This window comes from Neopsephotus bourkii, unplaced genomic scaffold (genome assembly GCF_033783945.1).
Source record: "Neopsephotus bourkii isolate Nb327-2 ecotype Australia unplaced genomic scaffold, CSIRO-AGI_Nbou_v1 NB_53, whole genome shotgun sequence".
In the NCBI taxonomy this organism is placed as follows: domain Eukaryota; kingdom Metazoa; phylum Chordata; class Aves; order Psittaciformes; family Psittacidae; genus Neopsephotus; species Neopsephotus bourkii.
In genome coordinates, this window is record NW_026900570.1 from 12,873,843 (window position 1) to 12,898,182 (window position 24,340).

The 24,340-nt window shown below is 38.5% G+C and overlaps 1 protein-coding gene across 4 annotated transcripts in view; it reads left to right on the forward strand.

Moving 5' to 3' along the window:
- Positions 1 to 24,340, forward strand: part of ARHGAP21 (Rho GTPase activating protein 21) — a 110,589-nt gene that overhangs the window by 37,013 nt on the left and 49,236 nt on the right. For all 4 annotated transcript variants that reach the window (XM_061351471.1, XM_061351467.1, XM_061351485.1 and 1 more), the window contains 2 exons: positions 10,720 to 10,902; positions 16,223 to 16,247. In XM_061351471.1, the coding sequence (XP_061207455.1) occupies positions 10,720 to 10,902; positions 16,223 to 16,247 (208 nt within the window). The remainder of the gene's footprint in view (positions 1 to 10,719; positions 10,903 to 16,222; positions 16,248 to 24,340) is intronic.

Below are 24,340 nucleotides of genomic sequence, written 5' to 3' on the forward strand. Positions count from 1 at the left end.
TAGAAGATCAACCTCATATTTGATAGAGAGCAAGTATAAGGCATTGCTGAGCCTATAGGGTAAATCCCTTACTCAGTGTTGTAGTTGCATCATGGTGTAGCCTAATCCAAGCACAGAAGTTTGCAGAGGGGGCAGAGTAACTGTGGAAAAGCTGGTCTTCTCTTGAGCTGGTTTGGTCAGCTTCGACTCTACAAGGGACATAGTTGATAGTTTTTTGAATCAAGAATATAGCCTCTGGCTACGGTGGGGAGAAACGGTATGAACAGAGGGAAATGTGTAGGTAGTTTCCGAGCTGACATGAGTTTAAAGCTGTGGTTTGTCTGGTTACTGAAACGGGGTCCATGCAGGTCAGGTTTTACACTGTGCAGTGGTTTTAGTTTTCTTAACGGATTCTGCAAAGCTATTTCACATGTAAATAGGTATGTTATAGTAGTCTGGTGAAAGTGTAGTAGGAGCTATCTGGAAGGTTGTGTGTTTGATAAAGTCCATGTAACTCTAGAAAGCAAAAGAGCGCAAACTTCGTTGAAACTCATTCCTATTCTTGCAGTAGTGTACTTAGGTAAGGACATCGGCAGTGTTTCTTACTGTTCTCTTCCTGTTTGTAGGGAGCAAAATGGATCATTGGGCAGGCAGCTTGTATTCTTGAGTCTATCAGAAAGTTCCCATAGGCTGAAAGAAGCAGTGTAAGGCAGTCCTTGACAGGCGGTGAGTGTGCAAACCACTCTTTATCAATTCTGTCACACTGCTGAGAAAGTTCTTTTATCATGCATAGAATAACCTCTAACATTACTTCAATGCTGAAGGGCAGAAGCATTTTTTCTTTGTCTCCTGTTTCTGATATTTCAGATTAGACTGTAAGGTGAGGACAAAGCATTTCCTATTCTTAACAAGCAACGACAGAACAAGCAGAGAAGGAAAAGCTTCAATTTAGCTAAATTAAGATCACATGACATTTTGCTGTTATGCTACCAGCCCTGCAGATGTTTCCTTTCTTTCCAGTTTAAGGATGTATGTGTTAAGAGGGGAGGCTTTTGCTAATGAGCCTGTAAGAAAACAAGGAAGCTCTCAATTTCTTTTTGTTTTTCATGTTTTTTCTGACTAAATTTAATACTATTAACTCCATGTTTATTATTGTCAATACTGCATGCAAGATAAAAACACATTGTGAAAATAGTTTGCATCTCTACTGTGAAGTCTGTGCTTTTTACTCTGTTTCTTGGTGATGTTGCTTGAAATCGGCAGGCAGTCTATGGAGTATAATGCATGATGTAAACTGAGGTGTACTTTAATTGGCTTTGAAAAGGATCTCGGTAAAGTAGTATAATTTTTTGGATGTGGACAAGCTACTACAAATATGTGTGTATATATATGCACACACAAAAATACAGTATACTTTTGGTGTACATATTTGTATACCATAGATGTTTATCTGGTAGATTAGGATCATTTTAATGAGTTAAAGTATGCTAAACTTGCTAGTATCTAGTGTTTAAAGGGAGATCTGATAAGTTAGTTTATGTGTACATCTGCATAATTTGAGGATAAGGTGTTAAGTCTGGAAAAGTCCCATTTGAGCTATGGCGGAGCACTAGTCATGCCAGACCTAATCTTGCTCTTTGTGCAGGTAAGAGTGTACTGCAAAACATGCAGATACCAGAACTACAGTATAAGAAAACCAAAGCTTCCCCTGTGTAAAAAAAAAAAAGCTATTTCAAGTCTTTCAGACTTAATAGGTTGGGATTCTCCCTGCTTCAAAGTAGAAAAACTCTTTCTGGATCCCCTCTGTCCTGGGAAGTTGCATGTTCCCTTCATTCAAGCAAGGATGTCCAGCAAGGCTCAGTTTACAGAGCTAATTGGCATCACTTTAATCCAGAGCTAGGTAAACTGAACGATAATAGACACATGGAAGCCACATCGTTGAGATCACCCATTTTTGGACTGTCATGTGTCTCTAAGTCCTTGAGTAGTTTGCCAGTGTAAAGCCTAATTACTCGTGATGGTGGGACTTGATTTCACATCAAGAAGATTGGGTTTTTCAGGTATAAGCTTCCTCTGACTCTTGGCTTTCTGTATTTGAGTTCAGGGAAAGTGCAGTATAAATGTGTGAGCATTTAAGGTGAGGGAGGAAAGTAAAGGTTGCTGTAGATAGCCGTCAGCTTTGCTTTTCAGGATTTACGGAGTACTGATGAGACTGACATGAGAACCAACTGGTATGCTTTACAGAGCAGCCTGTTGTGAACAGCAGAACACAGTAAGGAAAATTTAAGCTGGGTAATAAGCTGCATGTGTGGAGGCTTTTATTGTGTGTTTTCTCTGTGTGCCTTGACCTGATTGAGAACTGAAATACTTTATCTTGAAAATACTGTTTCTCCTTTGGATGGTTGTGTTTACTACAGCATAGTTATGAAAGTACATGGAAACATGTGTCCCTCTGTCCTCCTTCCACTTCCAAGCCAGCTTTGTGGCCTGCATGGTGCACGGTAGTAATGCATGTCTCCCTCCCTGTGCCTCCCAGCCATCTGCTGCGCTGGCACAGACACTTTGTTTTTGAAAGGTTGCAGACTTCCCACTTACTTCATACATTTGGAGTAGTCATGTATTGCTTTCTTGAGCCTTTCTCCTTGCCTGGTCTTGGTTTGAGGACATTATTTATGTATTTTATTGAATTAGGTTATTCATTTCTTAGATGCTTTTCAATATCTGTGTTGGTGTCCTCACCAGTTTCTGCTACAGGCAGGCAGCACCTGCCTTTGTTATTGAACTAAAAGAGGCTTGTATGCCATCTGGGTGGGATTCACACTTCTAAAAGAAAGTGGTAGGTTTGCTGCCAGAACCACTGCCCAGCAAACACCTGAATTAATTTTGGTTAGTCTCCCAAAAATGACCTGTTGCTGTGCCCACCTGGGCTTAGTTCAGTGCCATAATGGTGCATTAAAGTGATGAAAAGCAGGCTTCTGTGAGGGAGATACCTAGAACTGTGGTCACTCTGTCAAGTGATGTTCAAATCTTTATTGCCTTGCCCTTGTTTTGAAATGTCTTGTTATGGCTATTAGCAAGACCCATTGGGGCTGAGCGAGGGTGAGCTGCTTGAAGAGACATTCTCTGCTGCGGCTGGCAGCCCAGGGCCCACCTCATGTGGGCTACTCAACCGAGGTGAGTGGCACACATGAGAAATAGCATTGCCTATCCTTGCTCTTAGTTTTATGTAATCACTAATAACTTACTTCTGCTTTCTGGTTGTTTGATATTGAAACTATTCATTGCAGTAACTTCTCTCCATATGGAGTCATAAAGGATTTTGTTCTGCATCACCCTCAGCTGCAACCCAGGAAGTGTTTGGTAGTCTCAGGGAATCTTAGCAAATGCAGTACATATATACATAACAGCCACTCTGTAAGAGGTGAATGGTGTCCCCTGGTGACTGTTGGAGTTGATGCTTCGCCTGAGTTGCACAGTTGGAGGTCTTCCTGTGGAGACTGATTTTTCTCTCTGCCCCTTCATAAAGAGCTGCTGCATTAAAAAAGACCTATGCCCCCCCAGCCCCCAAAGCAGACTGTGACTGTTTTCTGCTGTTAACAGTGGCCTCAGAGAGAAGGCACTGACTGGACCAGTTTTATCTGTCTTTCTGAATGCTACCTACAAATGGTTGTATGGGTGAGGGCTCAGGCTCCCTTTACACCTCAGCTTTCTCTTGTAGTGAGAGTGGCTCTGTAGCTGTTTGATCTTGTGAGCTTTGAGGGCTTGTTTACATCTTCCATTTCCAGTTTCAGGTGCTTTGTGGCTGGGCAGCCTCCTCTTGATCACTACCGAAAATAGGCTCAGCAGTTAACTAGCATTAGGCAACCAAATCATTCTTGCGGCTTTCCTAAATGTACAGCACTGAAGCAGACAAGGTGGAGACAAATAGCTTCTGTCTCTTGCTCCAGGGGTCTTGCTACTAGTCAGTAGGTCCAGCAGGATCTGTTGGGTGGAATCTGTTTCCCTGTGGACTGTTCTGCAAAAGAATGGAGAAACACTTAGGGATATTCTGGGGTAGGAAACAGTTTCCTCTTCTCGGGTTCAGTATGTCTCCATGCGTCAAACTGCCTGACTCTTCTGTTCAGAATATGCTCTTACAGTGTCATTCTGTACATAGAAAGAAGCCTGTTCATCCTGAATAACTTTCACTACAATCTGGTATGTTGTGGTCATGCGTAGTTTTAGTGAAGTGCTGGTAATAAAAAGTCCATGTCAGCACATAATAAATGTCAGGAGTTACATAAATATACTGTATATTCTGTTGTGTTATTGTGGAAGTTGTATATTGAGAACTCATTGGATAGAGGGAAGCTGTTTTAACATTCTAGTGATTTATTTCTACTCAACAAAGTTCAATTTGGCATACAAACTGGAGGTGATTACACTTAGCCATGCCCAGGTCATGTTCTTATTTCTAAAAGGTAGACAAGAAAAAATGTGTCCTTTCTGATTACATTAGATCTCATAGGCATGCTTAATGGCAGCGTTTAGGCACGGTAAGAATTTAGTTTTAGAAGGGAGTATGTACACAAGAGTCAGAGATTACACAGGCAGACTCTCAAAGCAGAACTATTTACTGAAAAAATATTTAAGGCGGAGGCTTTGCATACAGGCTTCTTTACATCCTCAAGGGTGTATAACATCTTGGTATGTGGCAGGAGAAAGGGTCCAAGAGAAGAAAGCTCTAGGGAGTTGATAGCGCATGTAGGTAGATGCAGCTAATTCATGTTTACTGTGTATCTGCCTAAGCATAAATCTAGACATAAATTAAGCATTGGTAATTCTGTGTCCTCAACCTTGTTGTTTGTTTAGTGTGAACGGGGTGCCTTGGGGTAGCATGCAAAAATGAGTGCTCTAGTTTGGCGCTCAAAATACTGAAATGTGTGGGCTGGTTTGTCAATAAGCTATACAGGCTATTTGTGATGTTAGTAAAGGGGCAGTTTTTTCGGTATTATGCATGTATTGCTGCAGGTACCTTTGGAGTTCAGCTAAAGTTTCTAACCAAGCCTAGTGCATACAGCAGTTAAAAATTTAATTGGTGTCTTTTTTTTGCCTCTGTTCCCTCTCACAAATTCTAGATGTGTTTATTTTTTTTATGTTGTCAGCTAGCATCCAAGATTATATATCTAGGATTTCTAAAGGTTTTCTTTTATCCCACCAATTTGCAGACTGATTTTTGAACATCTGCATGGGGTTGGAGATACTGATGATTACACCTTGCAGCTGCTTGGCAAGGACAGAAGATGAGGGAAGAACTGTCAGTACATACACTGCCAGGTTATACTTCCTTGCCTGAATTTCTGACCTTGCCAACATCCTGCCCTACCTGTTTAGGGGAAAACTAGGATTTTGTTGAGCATGAAAGTCAGTCAGAAGTCTGAATAAGTGGATATTTGACATGGAGGCCTAATACTGCTGTGTAGGTTTGGAGTTTCTGCATTCCATTTTCATTTATTTTTTTTCTCTTTTTTTTCTTCTTCGTAATGTATTTGCTGAGGCTGAAAGCTACAGAACTCATTTGTTTTGAGGGGAAGACTGTCCTGGATACCTGGAGGAAAGATTTAGTCAAGGTGTTACCTTTGTGTCAGTAATAACTTTTCTTCAACTGGGAATGACCTGCATCTGTATAAGATGTTGTTTGTACATTCTAGTTTGATTTAAAGATGTGAGAAATGTTGTATCTCACCGTGGCTTGAGACTGTTTCAGTATGTGATCATAGTGTTTGTCTTTATAAGTGTGACCCATTTGCCTTGAAATCCTTGATTTATGAGCTTGAGAACTGAAAGGAAAAGACTCATTTCGTACCTTGTGTGAATGATCCTGCTTTTGAGGTGCTGCTAAGATAAAACATCCGATGGCTTTCTCTGGGTGCTGGATATGCCTCCCTATACTGCAAATGAGGATAGGGAGATAATGCATCTCAAACAAAAGTTGTGTAACCTCTTTTTTTGGCTGTCTTAAATGTCTGTGTGTTTCGGATGTTTCTGAAAGGAAATGTTACAAACTTAGGAACACAGGAGCTGTGTGCTTTGGAGGGTTTGGGTGGGGGGTTTTCTATTATGTTGGAGAACCAGGGAACCATGTGTTCTCAAGTGGATTAACTTTTTACTCTGAGATTTTTATATGCAAGAATCCAGGTCTGTAACCACAGGAGAAAATAGTAAGGGTTAAGGGAACATGCTGTCCTCTGAGTATTCATTTGCTTCTTCATCTTCTGAACTAAAAGGATACTGAAAGAGTCAGTAGCTTGTTAATAACTTTATTTTAAAATCATTGGTGGAAGAACCTGGTTATTACAGAAACAAAGGCTGTTCTGTGGGTAACTTTTTCTTGCCATATAAGCAGGATTTTTTTCTTCCATTCTGTAACTTTAGCCAAGACAGACTTTTTTTTTCCTTTTACTTTTTAAAGGACCTTATGCTTTGCCCCATTTAAGTAAGATCAGACTGTTCTAGAAAAACCTTTTCTGTCCGGCATTTATCTGTCTAGCCAAACTGCTATTTCAGGTATCACATTTCTTGGTAGATAGCTACAAGATGAACACTTCTATATGCAGCTTAAGCAGGCCCTGCTAACCACAGGCTGTCTACAAGCTCTTGCTGAGGTACTGATAGGAAAGTCCCCTGGTTGGTCTGGTGGGGTTTTCTTCTTTTTATTTTTAACAGAGGTTTAGGCTTCAGAAAACAGTGTGTTTGTCTAACCCTTACATTTACAATGAGATTTACATTTACATAATTTACTTGTGAAGTGTTATATGTGGTAAAAAAAAAAAGCAAACTGTTTAAAGATCAGTGTAGAGTAAATCTGGATGCTAGTCCTAAGAGTCTTTAGAAATAATTTTGAACCTGTGCACTGAAAACAAAGACGAAGATGAAAATGGATTATTCACACCAACTTTAAAATGGCTTGAATGATTTATCAAGAATAAATAGTGCAATATATCAATGATTTATTGTGCTCAGTGTTATTCATCTATGAAGACAGTATTTGGAACTCTGAGAATACTTGTTTATCTGTCTAGATAGTCAAGAATACAGTTCTTTATTGATAGCTTGTATTGCAATTGCTTATGGCTCTTAAAGATTTTTAGCATGCTGAGTAGAGGTCTGTCTGTAAAATGATCAGAAGATTAAAAATCAGATGTGATTTGGAGAGCATGCAAACTGGATGTGTTCAGTTTTTTAATTTTTTTTTAGACTGATATAATGGGATATTACTGATTGCAGATTTGCTTTTAATTGGAAATAGTATCCTTTACAAACATCAGTGCTGTTTACTGAATTTATATGATTCTTATGTTGTGTGTTAAGGTCCCAGTGATTCATGTAGTTCTTTAAGGTGCCATCTGATATTTTTTTCATGGATGTTTTCATTGCTCAGGAAAAAAGGGTTAAAATACAATATTAAAAACAAAGTATGCATTTTACAGTGCAGTTAAGCATCTGTTGTATGTCCTTGAAATTGCATATAACAGGAAATGATGCGTTGAGATACTTTGTACAGAAACCTTCTATGAAGAACTCCTTAGGGAAATGATGCTTGAATCATTTTTAGTACCCTGGGATTCTTCAGTCCTTGAACTTGATTGTATGCATTCTGACTTTATTTTTGAGCATTGAATCTGTATTGAAAAAAACATGCAGATCTTCAGTAAGGAAATGGCAAAATAATCTCTGGTTTGCTCAATTTTATATAAAATGATAATAAAATAAAGCATCCATTTTTCATTCTCTTGAAACGCAAATGAGTCTACCCAAAAGACAAATCACCTTAAGGATATGAGATACGTATGTATTCGGAACTTGATTGCTGTCATTTTTGGCTCTAAAGGAAAACCATGTAGGAACTCTGCCTTCAGTAACACATTCTTGTCAATGCTAAACATCATCTGTTTCTTGCTCGCTGTCTTGAATCCTTGTTTTGTATTCTGTATTTGAAAACTTCCCTTGTTCCTTTCTAAAGCTTCTCTGGCAAGGGATGTTCTTGTGGGTGTGCTGTGCTTGGACATGTCACAGGGTTACTCAACAGATGTTGACTCTTTGCTTCATAATTCAGATTCTTTCTTGTCCATAGTAGTGGTTGAGAGTTGCTGTTACTGAACATGTCTTACATTTACTATTAATACTGGCTTCTTTTGTTGCCCTGTTGGCAGACCTTGCAGGGGATCCAAGGTTGGCATGAAGATAACCTTTCCCTTCTGACATGCTTTTTAGAAATAATGATTTGACTGGGGAATACTGTTGTTTATGGATATCTGTTAGTTCAGCAACTTCTGTGAATGCTGAACATTTACATGAAATGACACGGAAATGAGAGGTTATCTTTTTTTCACCACAATCAAATGCTGCATCTCCCATTTCTCACACCTGGTGTAGTTCTCTGTATGACTGTATTTTGAACTCAGGTTACAGTATTTCTCTATGTAAACATCAGTGAACAGTTACACGTATTAAGATTACCTTTTAGCCTAATTAGGGAGGGTTTTGTCAGAAAAAAAGATGCAAGTATATTCTAGAGTTACATTTTGTCAGTGCTAAGCATGTTGCTGTCCACATATTTATAACAACAGCTATTTGCTTATTAATATTTTTTGCTGTTGTGTGATACCTGTGGTTGCTCATGATTGTTCAAACCTCTTGCATCAAGCATTGCTTATAAATATTTGAGAGGATAAACGAAAGATTGCAAGGGAATGTTAAATAGATGGGTTGCTGCCTGTAGCTTCATGGAGGAAATCACTGTCATATTTTAGAGGCCAATGAATTCTTTTTTTATTCAGAGCTATTTCTTTTGCCAGTTTACTGGGATCAAAATGTTCTTACTGGCTCCGGTTTCCGCTCATGTCATGAGATCGAAAGACTGAGAAGGGCCATTTATTTGTGCAGAACTGAAAAAATGCTGTTATGTTTAGAAGCTGAACAGGTTGTTAGGGATCAACTCAGTAACAAACTCCATCCTTAGGCTAAAGGATTATGTGGCTTTCACCTTAATCTTTGCATTCATTGAACTTTAAATTAAAGCACTTACCTTGGCAGTTCCACGGTTCTTGCTCGTTTTTTGTCATCTAATTGCACAGTCTTTTCAGTTTCTCACTAATACTCTAAAACATGAATGAAGATGATAGATGAGGGCAGACTAGGCTGAGAGTGAGTCCTGTTTATTGGTGCTCTTCCCAAAACCTGCTGGTAATCCTTCCAGACTGTTCAGAGGGGCAGATTCTTGTCAGGATGCTTTGGATTCTCTGCATTTTCTGGTTCCAGAAGTAGCACCACGACACTTCTCCATTTGTTTGTTTTCCTTGCTGAAGAGCAGTGTTGGTGGAGTCTGGTCTTTGAAACATTGGCTAGTATTTCCTTGTCTCCCTGTTGGACATACCAAGATGTGGGTTTTCAAGGACAAGCCATAGCAACTGTAGAAATGTGTCATTTTTATGTAGCTGAATGCAGAGTATTATTCCAGTGGGTTAAACTATCTCACCAAGCAACTTCAACATATTGCTTACAGTAATACGTGTTACTATCATTGTGGTTAGAGTAGAAATGCTTTGTTCTCTTTGTAGATGTTGATTGGAGTTGTCTGGACCCACCTTGCCAGTAAGCATTGCAGTTTGAGATCCCAGATGTAAGACTAAAGCAAAAAGGATTATTTGGAGCAGCCAAGGGAGAAAACCAAGCAGTAAATTCTGACACATATCAGCTAGTTCCTAAGCCACAGCAGCAGAGCTATAGGAGGACAAGAAGACTATTATTTCTGTTTGAATACCCTTTGAATAGGCTATAGGCTGTGGTATCTAAATTTGTTTCATGCATCGTTGAACTAGAATATTTAGAGGAGGGTCATAGGCTTTTGCATGCTTTCTTTGTATGTCTTCTGCCTTTCATTTGAAATGTTGTGTGTGGTGTGGCATTCACTTTTAAAATTGAAAAGGAAGATTTTATATAAGGTTGAAAAGATAATTTTTTTAATATAACAGTATGTTTCTTGAGTCGTAGGTATATAAAATTGCCCCCTAAGAAAATAAAACCCACAAGATGTCTTATTATACATAAGACAAGGGATTGCAGTAGGACTGTAAAAAGAAACACATAAGTAAAAAAGTCTAGTTTAGAATTCTCTCATTGAAATGTTCAGAGAAAGTAGCTAAAGGCAGAGGAAGCAAAGGTGAAGTCAAAGATACGACTGGAGAAAAAATATGTCTTGCTGAGGAAGCCTAACCACTTGACTAAGTTCTTCAGTTCTGTTTTACTTGTTCTGAGTGAGGAGATACCAGTCAAGAAAACTATGCTCGCACTGTAAGTGAGAAAAAGAGTTGTTTTGTACATGTGTGTGAGCTGTGTGCACTCAGAAATGAGGTCTCAGAAGACACATGTTTGTATCTAAAGTAGAAAGCAAATAAAACATGCAAGCTGTACACGTTCCTTGCAGTTCATTTGAGCCTTTCACTATTGTACTTTGACTTTCTTAATATCTAACTTCATTTAAAATTGAAGATTAATTCTGTATGTAATGTGACCAGAGGTGTAATGCTGTAAGGGGAGCTGCTTTACATTATACATTTATTTTGATAAGTGATCATTAAGGTATGTTGGCTATGGGGAAAAATAGTATTTTCAAGTGCACATGAATATTTTGGGGGGAGAGGGGTTTGTTTGTTTTAAATTACTCAAATTACGATTCTTTGTGTGTCTCTCTTATTTTAGGCATCAAAAAACAAAGATGGAAAAGAGCAGAGTGAAACTGTATCACCATCGGAGGAAGAAGAAACTTTCTCATGGCCTGGTCCCAAAACTGTCGTGCTTAGGAGGACATCTCAGGGTTTTGGCTTCACCTTAAGACACTTCATAGTTTACCCTCCAGAATCTGCAGTTCAGTTTTCTTTCAAAGTAAGTGAAATTAATAAAGAAGCACTTCTATATAGCTTTATTACACTTCTGAGGATAAAAAAATCCAGCATGTTTGAAAGTAAACATATGTATAGGTGTACTTTCACATCTATATCCTATGTGTGTAAGGTGGCTGGGCCACTTCATTGTGTGACAGATGTGCACTGATCTAGTCCAGGAAAATGCAGTTGACTGAGTACAAGTTCACCTGAATTAAAATATTTGTTACCATGGGTAAGACCAGTGATTATTGCAGAATATGGAACTATTTCTCTGTACAGTTTATTACTTATTTTTTTTTACCCAAAGCCAGTGTCATTATTTCTTTTAATAGTGATAGAATTTTAAATATTGAGAAAGGGTTTTTCTAGTGAATTCAAGTAACATTTGCTCATTTCAGAGTCATCAAGTATGAAGTTCTCATCATCCATGCTGCCTCTCAGTTTTGCTTTTGCTTTTCCACTTAGGTGGAAGAATAGATTCTTGCCAAGATGCGGAATGGGTATAGAAGCTTCCCACTCTTTCCAGATAGCTAACTGACTTGGGTCTTTGCAGGAGTCTTTCATTAAAGTTGCCCTTTTTGCCTGTTCTCTGTGGCTATAAGATTTCTTTTGAAGTAGAAGAAGCTTTGCAGGACAAAGTTGGCACATTGTTCTAGTTAACTTCATCTCTTCAGTCTGCACTTGAATGCCTGGATTCTTTGCCCTTGACAAGGAGTCACTGAAGCTAACTGGAAGTGAGACTATTAGCAGTATCAGGTGATCCAAGTATTTCTGTCCTTCAACACAGGTTATAGAGAGTCAGCCAAGAGCAATCTCTGGTTGAATTCCAATGCGAAACAGAGGAAGGAGGGTGGAGAAGCCTTAGCTGAGCAGAATTAATTATGTGCACTTGTTAGCATCTCCCAACAACCCTATTCATGCTGAGGGTGAAGATAAACAGCATGAGCAGGATTAATCTCCTTAATTAAGAAGTGACTGGATAGGTTTCTTCCTGAATGTATCGCTAGATCTCTCTGAGGAGGTCAGTATCTTTTTCACAATAGAAAAAGAGAAAAGATATGTCAGCCCCTCACCTCCATTTCACACCTGCTGGTGTCTCAGAGAGACCTAAACAGTATGTAGGGAGCTTGATATCTGTAAACCTGAGATGTCTTGGAAGTTCTGTCTCCCTCTTTTTCTGCAAGAGAGTTCTTAGTGCCTTTTTTCTTGTTTCTTGTCCAATATGCTAGAATCTGATTACTTAATTCCTATATCTGTCTAGTTTTATTTGAAAATGAAAATAATGAGATTGTTTTAATAGCTGTAATAAATTTATTAGGGATTCAGATACATCTAAAGATGCTAAGATTCATTTGCACAGACTGAAATTCACCTCTTGTCAAATCATGATTTCTCTGCCCTTCGGTCCCCTACTAGTTTCTCAGACAGTACTTTCATTATTCCAAGCGTCAACCTAATGATGGCACTTTCCCTATAGATCAGTGCAGAGGTCTTTTTTTATCACAGAGAAGGCTTTGCGTTCTAGCTGCTCTCCTTAGACTTCTTGCAAGGCAAGCTGTTTTGTTAATACCCACTCTTGGTTCCAATTCAGAAACACCTAGTGAAAATTTCTTCTTTGGATGTTTGGCTCCTGTTGCTTGCAGTTTGTGTGCCTTTGAAAAAGCTGTTGACAGGTCAAGTGGAATCCTTTGGGGAGGACAAGACTCCTCACATGGGGGAAACAGTGGGTATCTGTAGGAGAGAGAGCATATAATGTTCCTAGACTGCAGTGTGTGGTAAAGCTCACACTACAGCTGGATATTCTGTGAGAAGGGGAAGAAAAGCTTCCTACAGGCTGGAGAAGGATGCAGCTTGGAAAGCTGCTGAGGTGAATTTTCTTGGAAGCAAAGAATCCTACCCCAAAGGATGTATTGAGTGGAGAAGAGAGGGTATTATTTTATACACTTCTTTTAATTATGAATATCTTTAATAATATGTTCTCTTCATGGGTGTGTTTGAGTTCTTGGGGTTTTATTTACTTATTAAGAAGTTCAGTGTTCTGGTTGTTAATCTAATAAAACCTGTGTTCAGTTGAAAAGCCTTTCGGTTTTAGTTTTCTGAGCAGCTCACTGCAAGGAAGAGGACTAGGTCAAGAGTTCCAAAATACACTTGCCTTTAATATATTAACACCTAGTAGTACCTGCTTTGAGTTATCTTCAGTACTTCAGGTGATTGTTCAGTTCTGCAGGGAAGGTGAACCTTCACTTAATACTTCCCAGACTGGTGGCACAACTTTCCCTTGGTATTCGGTAGGGAGATTGCTGTGAGGCTTCCTCCTCCTGATACTCAGAAGTACAGAGCACCAGATTAGCAGAATGAGGGTCACTTTTGTGCAGAAGCAAAGTCCAGCTTACTGTCAAACACATGAAATTCTATTTACGTAGTCCATCTCGCGGATGTCTCTAAATGTTGCAGAACTTCAGAAAGGATTTCTTTTGTTTCAGTGCTTACCAGAAAAACAGACAGTGCTGAACTTTATTATTCATGATGCCACTGATTTTTTTCTAAAAAGAAAGAACTGTTCAAAACCTGAGTAAAACAGGTGGAGTCCTGTTAACCAAGAGACTTAGGGTTTGGTGAGGGGAAACTCTAGTTGCAGATACTTCTAGCCTTATGTGTTACAAAGCAGACATCTGCCTTTCTTAGACTTCCACTGTTATGAATGTGAAACTACAGTTCCTGGTAAAGTAACTATACCAGTACTCTAACTGTTACTGTGGGCTACCTCAGTTAGATGTGAAACACAGCTGTGCAACACATGAATAATCATGGTGAGTTTCAAGAATAAAACTGGATACCTTAGTGACAGGGGAGCAGTGACCTGCACAGCTGTGTATGAAGGGCATTCATAAAGCTTTGTTTTTCTCCATTTACATCTGACTGAAAAACAGGCCATACTTGGTGTCATCGAAATGATTGAACATAATCAGTTCAGAGAAGTATCTCTATGTATTTTAATCCTAAATATCAGTATGCTAGATTTAATTTACACGTTTATATTTTTATTACATATATTCTATTTTTATACTAGATTTACTTTCATTTAACATTTAATATATACACAGTACTGCAGGTCGAGGTCAAATTCAGGGTACTGTGCTAAGTTCTAGTATCTTTTCACGGTTCCTGCACAAGACAGCTCATTAACTACAAATCAAGGGTGTCTTTGTAATTTTTATTAAATAATTTAAAAACACTGTGATGGAGAACACTCTGGGAAGAAAGTGTTGTCTGGTAGGTTTGTTGGGAGGGACAGCCCTGTGTGAAGGACAGTGTGAAAGATGATCTTGGAAACTGCGGTTTAACACATTTCATTTTGGCAGAAGTACTTGGCTATGCTTGTTTGTGTGGGGCCACACACCGAACTGGGAATAGCTGCACATTCAGGCATAACCCATTATGTATTCTCCTTGCTTCCCATGCCTCCTTTCCCTTAAGAAAGTGAATAGGGAGTGCGTGAAAGATTTCTTAAGCTAGCATTGCAAAAAGCTTACATGAAATTATACTGTTAATAACAGGTGTTTATTAGGATTTGTTAGCAACACGAGGATTTTTTTGCATATGAAGTCTGTTCTCCAAGTTCAGTCAGAGAAGCAAGAAGATGATAAAAGAAAACCTCTTTAGGTATGGAGGCAGCATATACTAACATTGTGTAGTATGTAAGAGGTACAGGAGGGAAAGCTAATTCCAAAACAACTGCATTATAAAGCATTCGGTTTTAAATGCCTGAGCTCACTGGCTTATTATCATGAAAAAATGGAGTTTTGCAGCTGTCTTTTATTACAGAGCTTTGTATACCCAGTGACAAACTGATAAACCCACTGCAGTATTTCATAAATGATAGCATCTCTATATTAGATAACTTTTCAATTCCATCACTATTTTTTTGTTTTATAGCATCAAACCAGGTAGCCTTCCCTATGCATGACCCCTGATTTCCAGACTTATCAGCTCTAATATTCAAAGTCCTAAAGATGTTTTTTCACTTGACAGATTGGATGGAAACTAGAGACATGCAGATGTTAGCTATTTTGAGCAACTCTGCTGCTGATCAGAGTTCAAAACTAGGTGGCTGTTACAGGGCTTCAAGAGATATAGTGATAAGTTTTAACAGTATTCATCTACTAATGTGGTACTTTTCCCAAAGTATAGAGCAGGCAGGACAAGCTTAAGGTTATATTGTTTGCTGCTGTTAGAGTTTGGGTGATAGTGACAATAATGGTGGCTTTTTAAAAGTATAATGAGTACCAATTCTTTAACTCAGTATTTTGGGGTTTTCCTGTGTTGTTTTATTTTGCTTGTTTCTTAAAGTTACCTTTCCGTGGTATCTTATAAAAAGGTCCAGCAGAACTTTTGTACATCCTGCAGGAAATGTATTGCGCCTAGGAGAGACTGGTCTCATGCTCATCATTATAGTGTTCATGTCCAGGTCTTAACTCTCTTCTTTTTCTTTTGAACGACTTACTCAGATCAGCTTACAGTTGCTTCAGAAATATTTAATATGAAAAATATAGTGATTTGTCTTTAAATGCAAAGAGCTAGAAATATGGAATTAATCCATTTAAAGGTAGGAGAAAATATATAGATGAAAATAACTTTTGTGGTCATCTTCTTGCTTCTCTTTCCTTCAGGATGAAGCTGTTTCAGTTAGCTGAGGTGAACTGCTAGAAATACTTGCCAAATAGTACATACATATTAGTCTAAGAAATTGTATTTAAATTGAAATTTTGCTATGCTGTGAAAGTTAGAGTTGAGAAAGAAAAGACATCTTTATGTCCTTAATACGGGTAGTAGTAGCAAAGCAAAACAAACTTCATACTGCAAATTTCGGGAAGCTACCCACAGCTTGCAAAATACTTTGTGTCTCTTGCATATTGTTTAACTTTGTATCCTTAGATGATTAAAGTATAACCTCTCCTGCCTGGCTTTCAGGGTGGAAACATTCTTGCAGCAACACAAAGTGCAGCATTAGGCTTCATGGCAATGTTTTGAGGGTTTTGGTATGGTACATTTGTTTTCAGATAATGTTGTCCGTGTTGTTTCTGTGGGAAGTTTTCCTAAAGCTGCTTAGTTGTTTCAAGATGGGTATAACTCTGCATTGTCAGAATGAAAACCTTAATTCTATAAAGTTGAGTATTTGTAAAAGTGCAAGGTAGCAGAATGCAGACTTAATCCTACAAGTTCACTGCAAGTCTTCATAGCTGATAGATGCCTGTGCATTTCTTTTTTCCATTATTGAATTTTTAACATGAACTCTTTCTTTCTTTCTTTTTCCTTAGGATGAAGAGAATGGGAATAGACAAGGTATGTCTTAGTTTCATTCTTCCGCAGATCCAGTATGTTGGGCACTTCAGCTGTGTAATACATTTCAATAGGTATCTAAGAATTTGAAATGTATGATCACTTAAGTGTGACCATCGAGCTCATTGAATTCCATGGCATTGGAACAAAAGAAAGAAAATACCTGTCTTTTATCTTCATCTGTTTAGTATAGGTGTTTGTTGGGCACTGTTAATTAAAATGTTCTGTATCACTTCTGTGCTGTGTAAATATCACCTTCTCATGTATATGACAAGAAACCTTTTTAGTACTAAAGTTTCACACTCTTAATTTGATCTGCATGTAAGATCCAGAGTTATCTGTGCAAAGTACTATTGTAAAGATATATTTTTATATACATGTATTTTAGAGTGCTTGATAGCAGCCAGTGTGAAATTTTAATTTTGCTGCAGCTTTAATAAAAGCAACACGTTAAGTATATAAAACCTCATGTAGGTTGTGATGGTAAAAATGATCCATGGAAGTGGTATACAACTGTTCTAAAAACAGAAGATTAAAAAAAGTCATCCCATTAGCTTCATGATGCTTTCTTCAGTATTTAATAGCACTGATCTAACTTACTTCATCAGGTTTGATACTCTTATGTATATTTTAAGAGATCTGTGAAGCATGCTTCAGTGATGTCAGATAAGATGCGTGAATAAAATTCTTGCACTTGATTTAGGAGGGATGGAAAAATCATTTATTTCAAGGTTGTGTCTGCCAGTTGTGTGTTCCATCTTGTTGCCCCCCCGCCCCATAGATTTTCTCCTCTCACATTGCCTGTGTCTGCTCTTTCTTAATTCACGAGTTAACTTGTTACTAATTTGTGCTACATCTCAGTCCCACTTAATTTACACTTCTGTTTGGTATTTAGCTACTTTTTCATTCGCAGTCCGTTTTGCTGATATCTTACTTTTTCCTTTAAAAAGTGAAAAATTTGCTGATTTAAGTAAGGAAATGAGGTTTTCAGGTTGAGAGCCCTGTCCCGCTTTCTGTGTTTCTTAGTCTCTCATGATGGTAAGGCACACAGCACAGGTGGGATTAGGTGCATATGCAAGTGTAATGTGCTTCAGTTTGTGATTCATTGGGCAGTGCTTTGCAATTCACTGAGGACAGGCGTGTTGAAAGGCGGGACCTTTGCTCAGACAGCATAGGGCAAATGCTTGTTTCACTGGTAGGTTATGATTTTCTTTAAACTGTAGCAGAGAATGGTACCTGGTTTCAGTGTACTTTTAAAAATCTCATTTGTTTGGAAGACAGAGAACGTGTCTCAACTTTTGTTTCAGGTTTTGAGGGCTCTTTTTTGTGTAACTGTGATCTATTAGAAGCATTCTGGGAGATAATGAATTTGCTTGAACTTTCTTACTTTTCTCTTGGAAGCAGGTGAGTTCGTACATTTCATCCTCATTTTACTCAGCTGTGGTCATCTGCTTGTTAAACAGTTGGAAGTCAGTGTTTTCCTATTCCTCATCACCCCTTATTCACTCCCCAAACTTGTAACCTCCTTTGTGCCTTTTGGCATATAAAAATGAAAAGCATAATCTTTTAGGAAGGGAAAGGAGTCAATCCTCTGTGCCAAACCAGCATGGAAGGTACGACATGGTCAGGAAAAGGTTCTGCGGTATACTTCTCACATGGAGAATTGGGTCAGCTAAAGATAAACAGACCCACATTTGTATCTGAAATGTTACCCAAGATCTGTTTTTCAGTAGAGGAACAGCCATAAACAAACACACCTGATTTGCTAAGAGAGCTGTGCAGGTGGGAGAAAGATTACTTTCTGGAAATTTTTATGTAGCTACTTAAACTATGAATCATAGCTCAACTATTGCTTATTTATAGCAACGTAGTACGTTGTATGCCTTGAAATACAGATTAGAGGGCACAAAGTGCTCTGGGAAGATAACATTCTCATTAGCAGGAGAGGAGCTTGGACTTGTGCTCCTTCTGGAATGGGAAGATATGCCTTTGAGATGGAGTATGGAGGTGTCAGTAGAACTTAATCTGCCAGTTCTGTGTATTACACCTTTAAACATAACAAAATGGGACAAAGTCTGTTAGATTTTTCTCCAACATTTAGCCTAATCTTGGGGGGTGGGAGTGAATGGAGTGATGTCTGTTTACATTGCTACAAGTTATTCCTCTTCCCAAATGAGGTATGTAGGTAGACTGTGAGGAGAAAATCAGGAAAAGCATATCTCTCTCACTTATCATGTTCACAGACATCATGTTAATTTGGCAAAAGTGGATACGCCAGCAATTCTGTGAAGGATTATCACGAGGATTCTTAAAATAATTAACACTGGAAGATCAGATCGAGCTACTCTGGAGCAGCAGGAAGCTGGCTGCTGGCTGCGGCTGGAGGGGGTCCCTTGGTGCTGAAGCACCAGTTGCTTCCACAACTGAGGAGGAGCATACTGCTGGGCAGGGTGCAGTGCGTATGTCGTGCAGAGGAGCCATCTAGTGGCACATTTCATGTATTTTCTTTCAAATTTGGTGGGGAAACTTGCCTGTGAGCAGCTCTGTCTTAATTAACAATGAAAGTATCTTAATGATAATTTTTCTTTTGAAGTTTGTGGATGATAATTCGCTTAATTCACTTGAGCTTTCCTTATGAAGCTAAGAGGATTCGAGCTTTCCATTTTTGTGAAGCAGTGTGCGCCAGTGCAAAATTGTCTTTTTCTTTATAATTTTGAGTGAAGGTTTCTAATTACTTGCATTTTCCGCTTTGTCCTTCTCACAGGTTAATCTTACCTTTATGAGTTGAGACTTTTATCAGGTTCAGCGTTTGCAGGTTTGAGTAGGTGAGTGTGGAGAAGAGCATCTCTATTGCTATTGCCTTTTATTGAAAGCACTTGAATATTTTTTTCAAAGGAGCCAAGTACCTAATTAGGCCTAGAGGGCAGAAGATAAAAGGATGTACTAGGTTTGATGTATTCTAACAGTGAAATAAATATTTTTATCTGACTTTATGTTCTGGTATAGAATTTTAGGGCAACTTTCTTAGTATATCTTTAGATTGTGCTCCTGGCTTGCATTAATCTTGCTTTTGGTAAGCAGTAAGATTTCAAAGCATTTAGAATAAAAGGTAATGCAAATTTGTTCAGCCGTGCTCTAAACTGGGAGTGAGGCAGGAGAGAAATGATGGCCAAAAGCAAGTAAGGAAGTGGTGGATGAGGTTGTTAGGCAAAGAATAAGTTGGGATGCTGTGGACAGGAGGCACTTCATGGTCAACAGTTGAGACAGAAGGGGACCACCTCAAATGTATGTGCGTAAAAGAATGCTGACACGACAATATGATGGGGAGAGCTCCCATGTCTTTTTTGAGGGCCTCTCTGAATTCCTTGTGCACTCAAGTAAGCAGCATGGGGAACAAGCAGGAGAAATTGAAGGTCTGCATGCAGTTGCAGGTGGGATAGCTTGCAGGAGCTGGCTAGAGTGCTGCAGTGAATGAGGACATGCACTTTGGGAAGGACAGGTTGGGAGAGCACAGAGACCAAGTTGCTTTTGTTCTCAGTTTGTATAGGTATGTAGAGCTCTGGCTTGGGATGGACGTGGAGCCAGCTTAGAGCTTATGGTCATGATTTGCAAGCAGACCCACATGGGCAACATTTTGATGGGTATCTGCTACAGACCACCTGATCGGGGAAGAAGTAGATGAGGCTTTCTTAAGACAAGCAGTGGAAACTTAAGATATGCAGATCCTGCCCCTAATGGGAGGCTTTAGCACACTGTTACCTGCTGGAAGGGCATCATTGCAGATTTACCCTAAACATTTTGTAGTTATTTGAAAGGTTGCTGTTCTTTTGTACTTTTACTGTCCAGGGTGATGACTTTAAGCAAAGCTATTAAAATGTTTTTCTAACAGGTTGAAGATGCCAATCTTTGTTTATGGATTCCATTGTCACTGCATGGAGGCTTTGATCAGCTTCTGCTGTTTCCTTGAGAATTTCTGTTGTACCGACCGGCCTGTATTGGAGTTTTTTCTGGAGCTGCCCTATTTCAAAATTTTATTTAAAAGATCTCACAGACGGAATTCTCTCAGGAAAGCAATGTAGGACTATTTGGAGACAAGCTGAAAAATACCTATACCTATTAAAAATAGTAATATTTCAAATTAAAAACTTGCATTGTCAACATGTGATAAGAGGTACTGGAGAAAGCAGTCTCCATTGCCATGCTGTCTCCATGCCATTACATTGTTCACTTAATACGGTGGATGTAGTGTTGTCCTTTAATGTAGTGTTGTGAAGCAAAATACACATTTAGTACACATTAAAGGGGTTGGTCATTTCTCGTATCTTGTCCTAAACCATATTGTTCTTCAAAAATGTTTGGCTTGTGGATCATGATTAAATGCACTGTGAGAAGCATATAGAAATAGTCTGAAAGGAATTTCATCTTTCATATGAGAACTATTTTATGTTTAATACAGTGCCTGGAAATGTAGTATAATTATAGTTCAGTATCTGTCTTTTTTTTTATATGGAATTCTTGCTATTCTTCTATTTCTGTGTAGAAGTATCTATAGCAACTAGCTGCTTATCTTCCAAAAAAAAGGAAAAAAAAAAAATGAAAGGTATCTTAGGTATATTGCTCAGTGTCCTCTTCTGTAGACCCTGAGCATGTGCTTCCTAATGACACTTCAGACATCTGTTTTCACTGAGGTCTCTGGATTGTTAGTTTTTGATCAGCAAGCTATTTTTTTAAATGTTTCTATGGATTACAGTTTCTATCCTCCAGTAGTCTAAGCTAAATAGTTCCAATGTATGACCTGAGCTCCTTCTTCAGCTCTGTGCTAGTCTGGTTTGACGTTGTAGAGCTGAGTGGAAAAAAAACGAGGAAGAGGTTTTTTAATTCCCTACTGCAGCTTTACATAATGCCTCGAGTATTTGAGGTTTCATTTCTTTCAGCAGACTGATTTCTGTGATATAGTTTGTGCTCTCCCAGGAGTTAATTTAATCCCACGTTTTTTAACGTTATCGTCTATCAGCTCAGTCTGTTACAAAATAAACTAATTGTGCCTGTGATAATGGGGCAAGGGAATGAATGTGAAAGCAAGTACTTGGCAAAGTCAAAGGTTGCTGGGATGATATGGTCTAAGGTATATTATAGTGGAATTAGGAGTAAGAGACAAGAGGTATGTAACACTAATGCTTTAGGATAGTGCCACAGTAAATTGTCCTTTTTTACGGATTTTTAATCCACCTTCATTTTTTAACACTATCGAGAGTGTTGGAGGAGGGCTCATTTAAATTTTCCACTGAGGCCAAAACCTGAGGATTTCTTTTTCCCTTAAAATACATCCAGAATGTCCAGCAAAGTGGCCTTCCAAGTTGGTCACATATGTAACATCTGTGAGTGACTACTGTTGAGTTTCCATCATCTTTGATTTTTAATAAAAATGCAAAGTGCTACGTAAGTGTAATTTCTGGATTTATGGGAGAGTCTGTAGGTTCACTAGAACAGATAGAAATTGAATGGCCATGTGTTTATCTCAAAACTACAGTAAATCCTCTATACTGTTTCATCACAGGTTAAGTTTTAAACTTGAAAAGGTTTTCTTTCAGGTTTGAGAAAATTGAAAAAACTTGTAATAATATTGGCAAATAATGCAAAGGGGAAGCATGGTTTGGAAGAGTTTGTGGTTAAGTTGAAACCGTGTTACATGTTTTCCATAACAGTGCCAGATTATTTTCCTTTTCTCCCCACCCTGCCATGGAGATAGAATTGAGGCTCTATTAGTCAAATGGTTTAAGAGAAGAGTGAGCAAAAGAAGAAATACCATCTTTTGATTTACTTAGTCAAAATATCAGTGGTGCTTTGAGTAATAACAGAGGGTATTTTTCCTCTATCGCAGAGCTGAATGCCAGGTGTTTCTCTGTTAAATGACTCAGCAGTGCTATTAGACTTAGTGTCATCCTCTTTTAGAGGCTCATCCCTGGCACTGTATTTTGACAGTGGGTGCAATAAACTCTGTAAGGGCTGGGCTGGGACCTTTGGGCTCCTTCTCTGCAATGGATTGCTAGTCGAGAAATGCTTACTATGTATGAAATTCAGTTTGCAGATTATAAAATCCAGGATTGGCTTTAGTTGGACTCTCGGTTAAAGGTAATCCTAACAGATTTGTGATTTATGTTTAATTAAATCTCTGTTAATAAATTTAAGTACTGCTGCACTGCCAGCCGTCTGTTTTTGAGTAGTTTAGGAAGTGATTAGCATATTTTTGATTCAGGGTTCATATAGATCTCACTTTATCTGTATGTACTTGTCCTCCTTTGCCTAAAAGGTGTCCCAAGAATCAGTGCCACTCAGCACTGTTGCATCAGTGGAGTTCAAATGCCGTGGCTGTCCAAACGCATACTTGTAGATCTTCACATTGAAGATGAATGTTTCTCCCTCTTGAGTCAAAGATGTACATAAGAACCTGTCCTAATTTACTAATTTGAGGTTGTTTTTATGGTATTGGTAATTATTTGATATAAAAATAAAAATCATCCTTTTGCTGTCTGCTGAGTGTAGAGCCAGGAGTAAAAATATTCTGCGTAAGGCTAACAAAACTGTAGCCTTTATTCAGTTCCTATGTTATGAGGACTTCTAAACATGGATCAGCTGTCCTGGGCAAAAGATTTTTTCTTTTTCCTCTAGGAAGAGAAAGAAATGGCATGTTTTTAAGCAGCTGATCCTTAAGAGAGATTTTGTAAGGAAATATGTATTGCGCTGTCCCCTGCAACACTTGCAGGTTTGTGCTGTTCAGGTCATAAAGACAGCAATAGCACTTTGGTGTGGTGTTTGGTTGGTTGGTTTCTTTTGTGGGTTTTTTCCCCTCTTCAAAATGTAAAGTTTCTTTGTCAAAGAGGTGTCCTTTGTGTAGTCTTTATGACTTTGATCTTTTTATCTGACTGTATTATATCAGAAGGTTAATAACTAAAGAGAAGTGATCTGTTTGTTGCTATTTTGTAGTGTTTCGGTAGATTTGGTAATGTAACTTCTGCCATGTCATTTAGTTTTCCAGAGTGCTCCATCCCTGGCAGTGTTCAAGGCCAGGTTGGACAGGGCTCTGAGCAACATGGTCTGGTGTGAGGGGCCCCTGCCCATGGCAGGCTGGCTGGAACTAGATGATCATAAGGTCTTTTCCAAGCCTAAGCATTCTGTGAATCGTGGAGCAGTATATTAATACTGTCTGGTCTGCAGAGAGTAGCTTAAAAACTAACTCAAGGTTAATGCATTTGGTAGTACTAGTTACGTTTCCTACGTAGCAGCTGTATTCCAAACTAGCGTTTTAGGGGGTTGAGTTAGAATTGGCACCTAGATAAAATGGATTTCTTTGTGAAGTAAGGGGAATTAGAAGTTTTGCTGTATATGACCCCCATCTAAGTAAATCACGAATGTTATCAACTCTTCAATTTTACAGTTCTGTTTAAGGGCAGTGATTTTTTTATATTCCCTTTTATTAAAGGGAAAGAGAATTTTATTATTAAACACGAATCTTACAATTTTATTTGATGTGGAAATGTTTGTATTGGCTAGGAGAAATTTTGTTGCAGTAAACTGCTTTTCAGTGTATGTCTTGCATTTGATTTAGAAGTTCATGCTTTTCTTAATTTCAGTTGCATAGACTAAAGACTGTATTTGATTTCTTACTACCCTTGTTTAAGCCAATGAATTTTTGCCTTGAGCCTTCTGTATGCATGGTAATTCATTTTTATTTACTTATTTCTGATGGTGCTGAATGTCTGAAGTAAAATTTCAGATAACAGTTTGCCTGCTCTTAAATTTTGTTTTCGTTTGAATAGCATCACTTAAGCTAGTAGTTGTACTGCACAGAATATTCTAGTTGTTCTGTCAATAAAACTACATTACTGCCTGCACAGTAACTTGAGTTTTAATTTTTCCTGACTGGTGACCATTTATTCATACTTGAGATCTTTCTGTGCTAACAAAACTGATAAAGGAAAAGACATCTTGATCTTTATGGACTGTTTTCAGTTTCTGGTCAGCTAGCTTGTGTACTTAGCAACTGTATACATTTCTGTTTCTTTTACTGCCCGTACGGAAGACTGCACCTTTGCTTA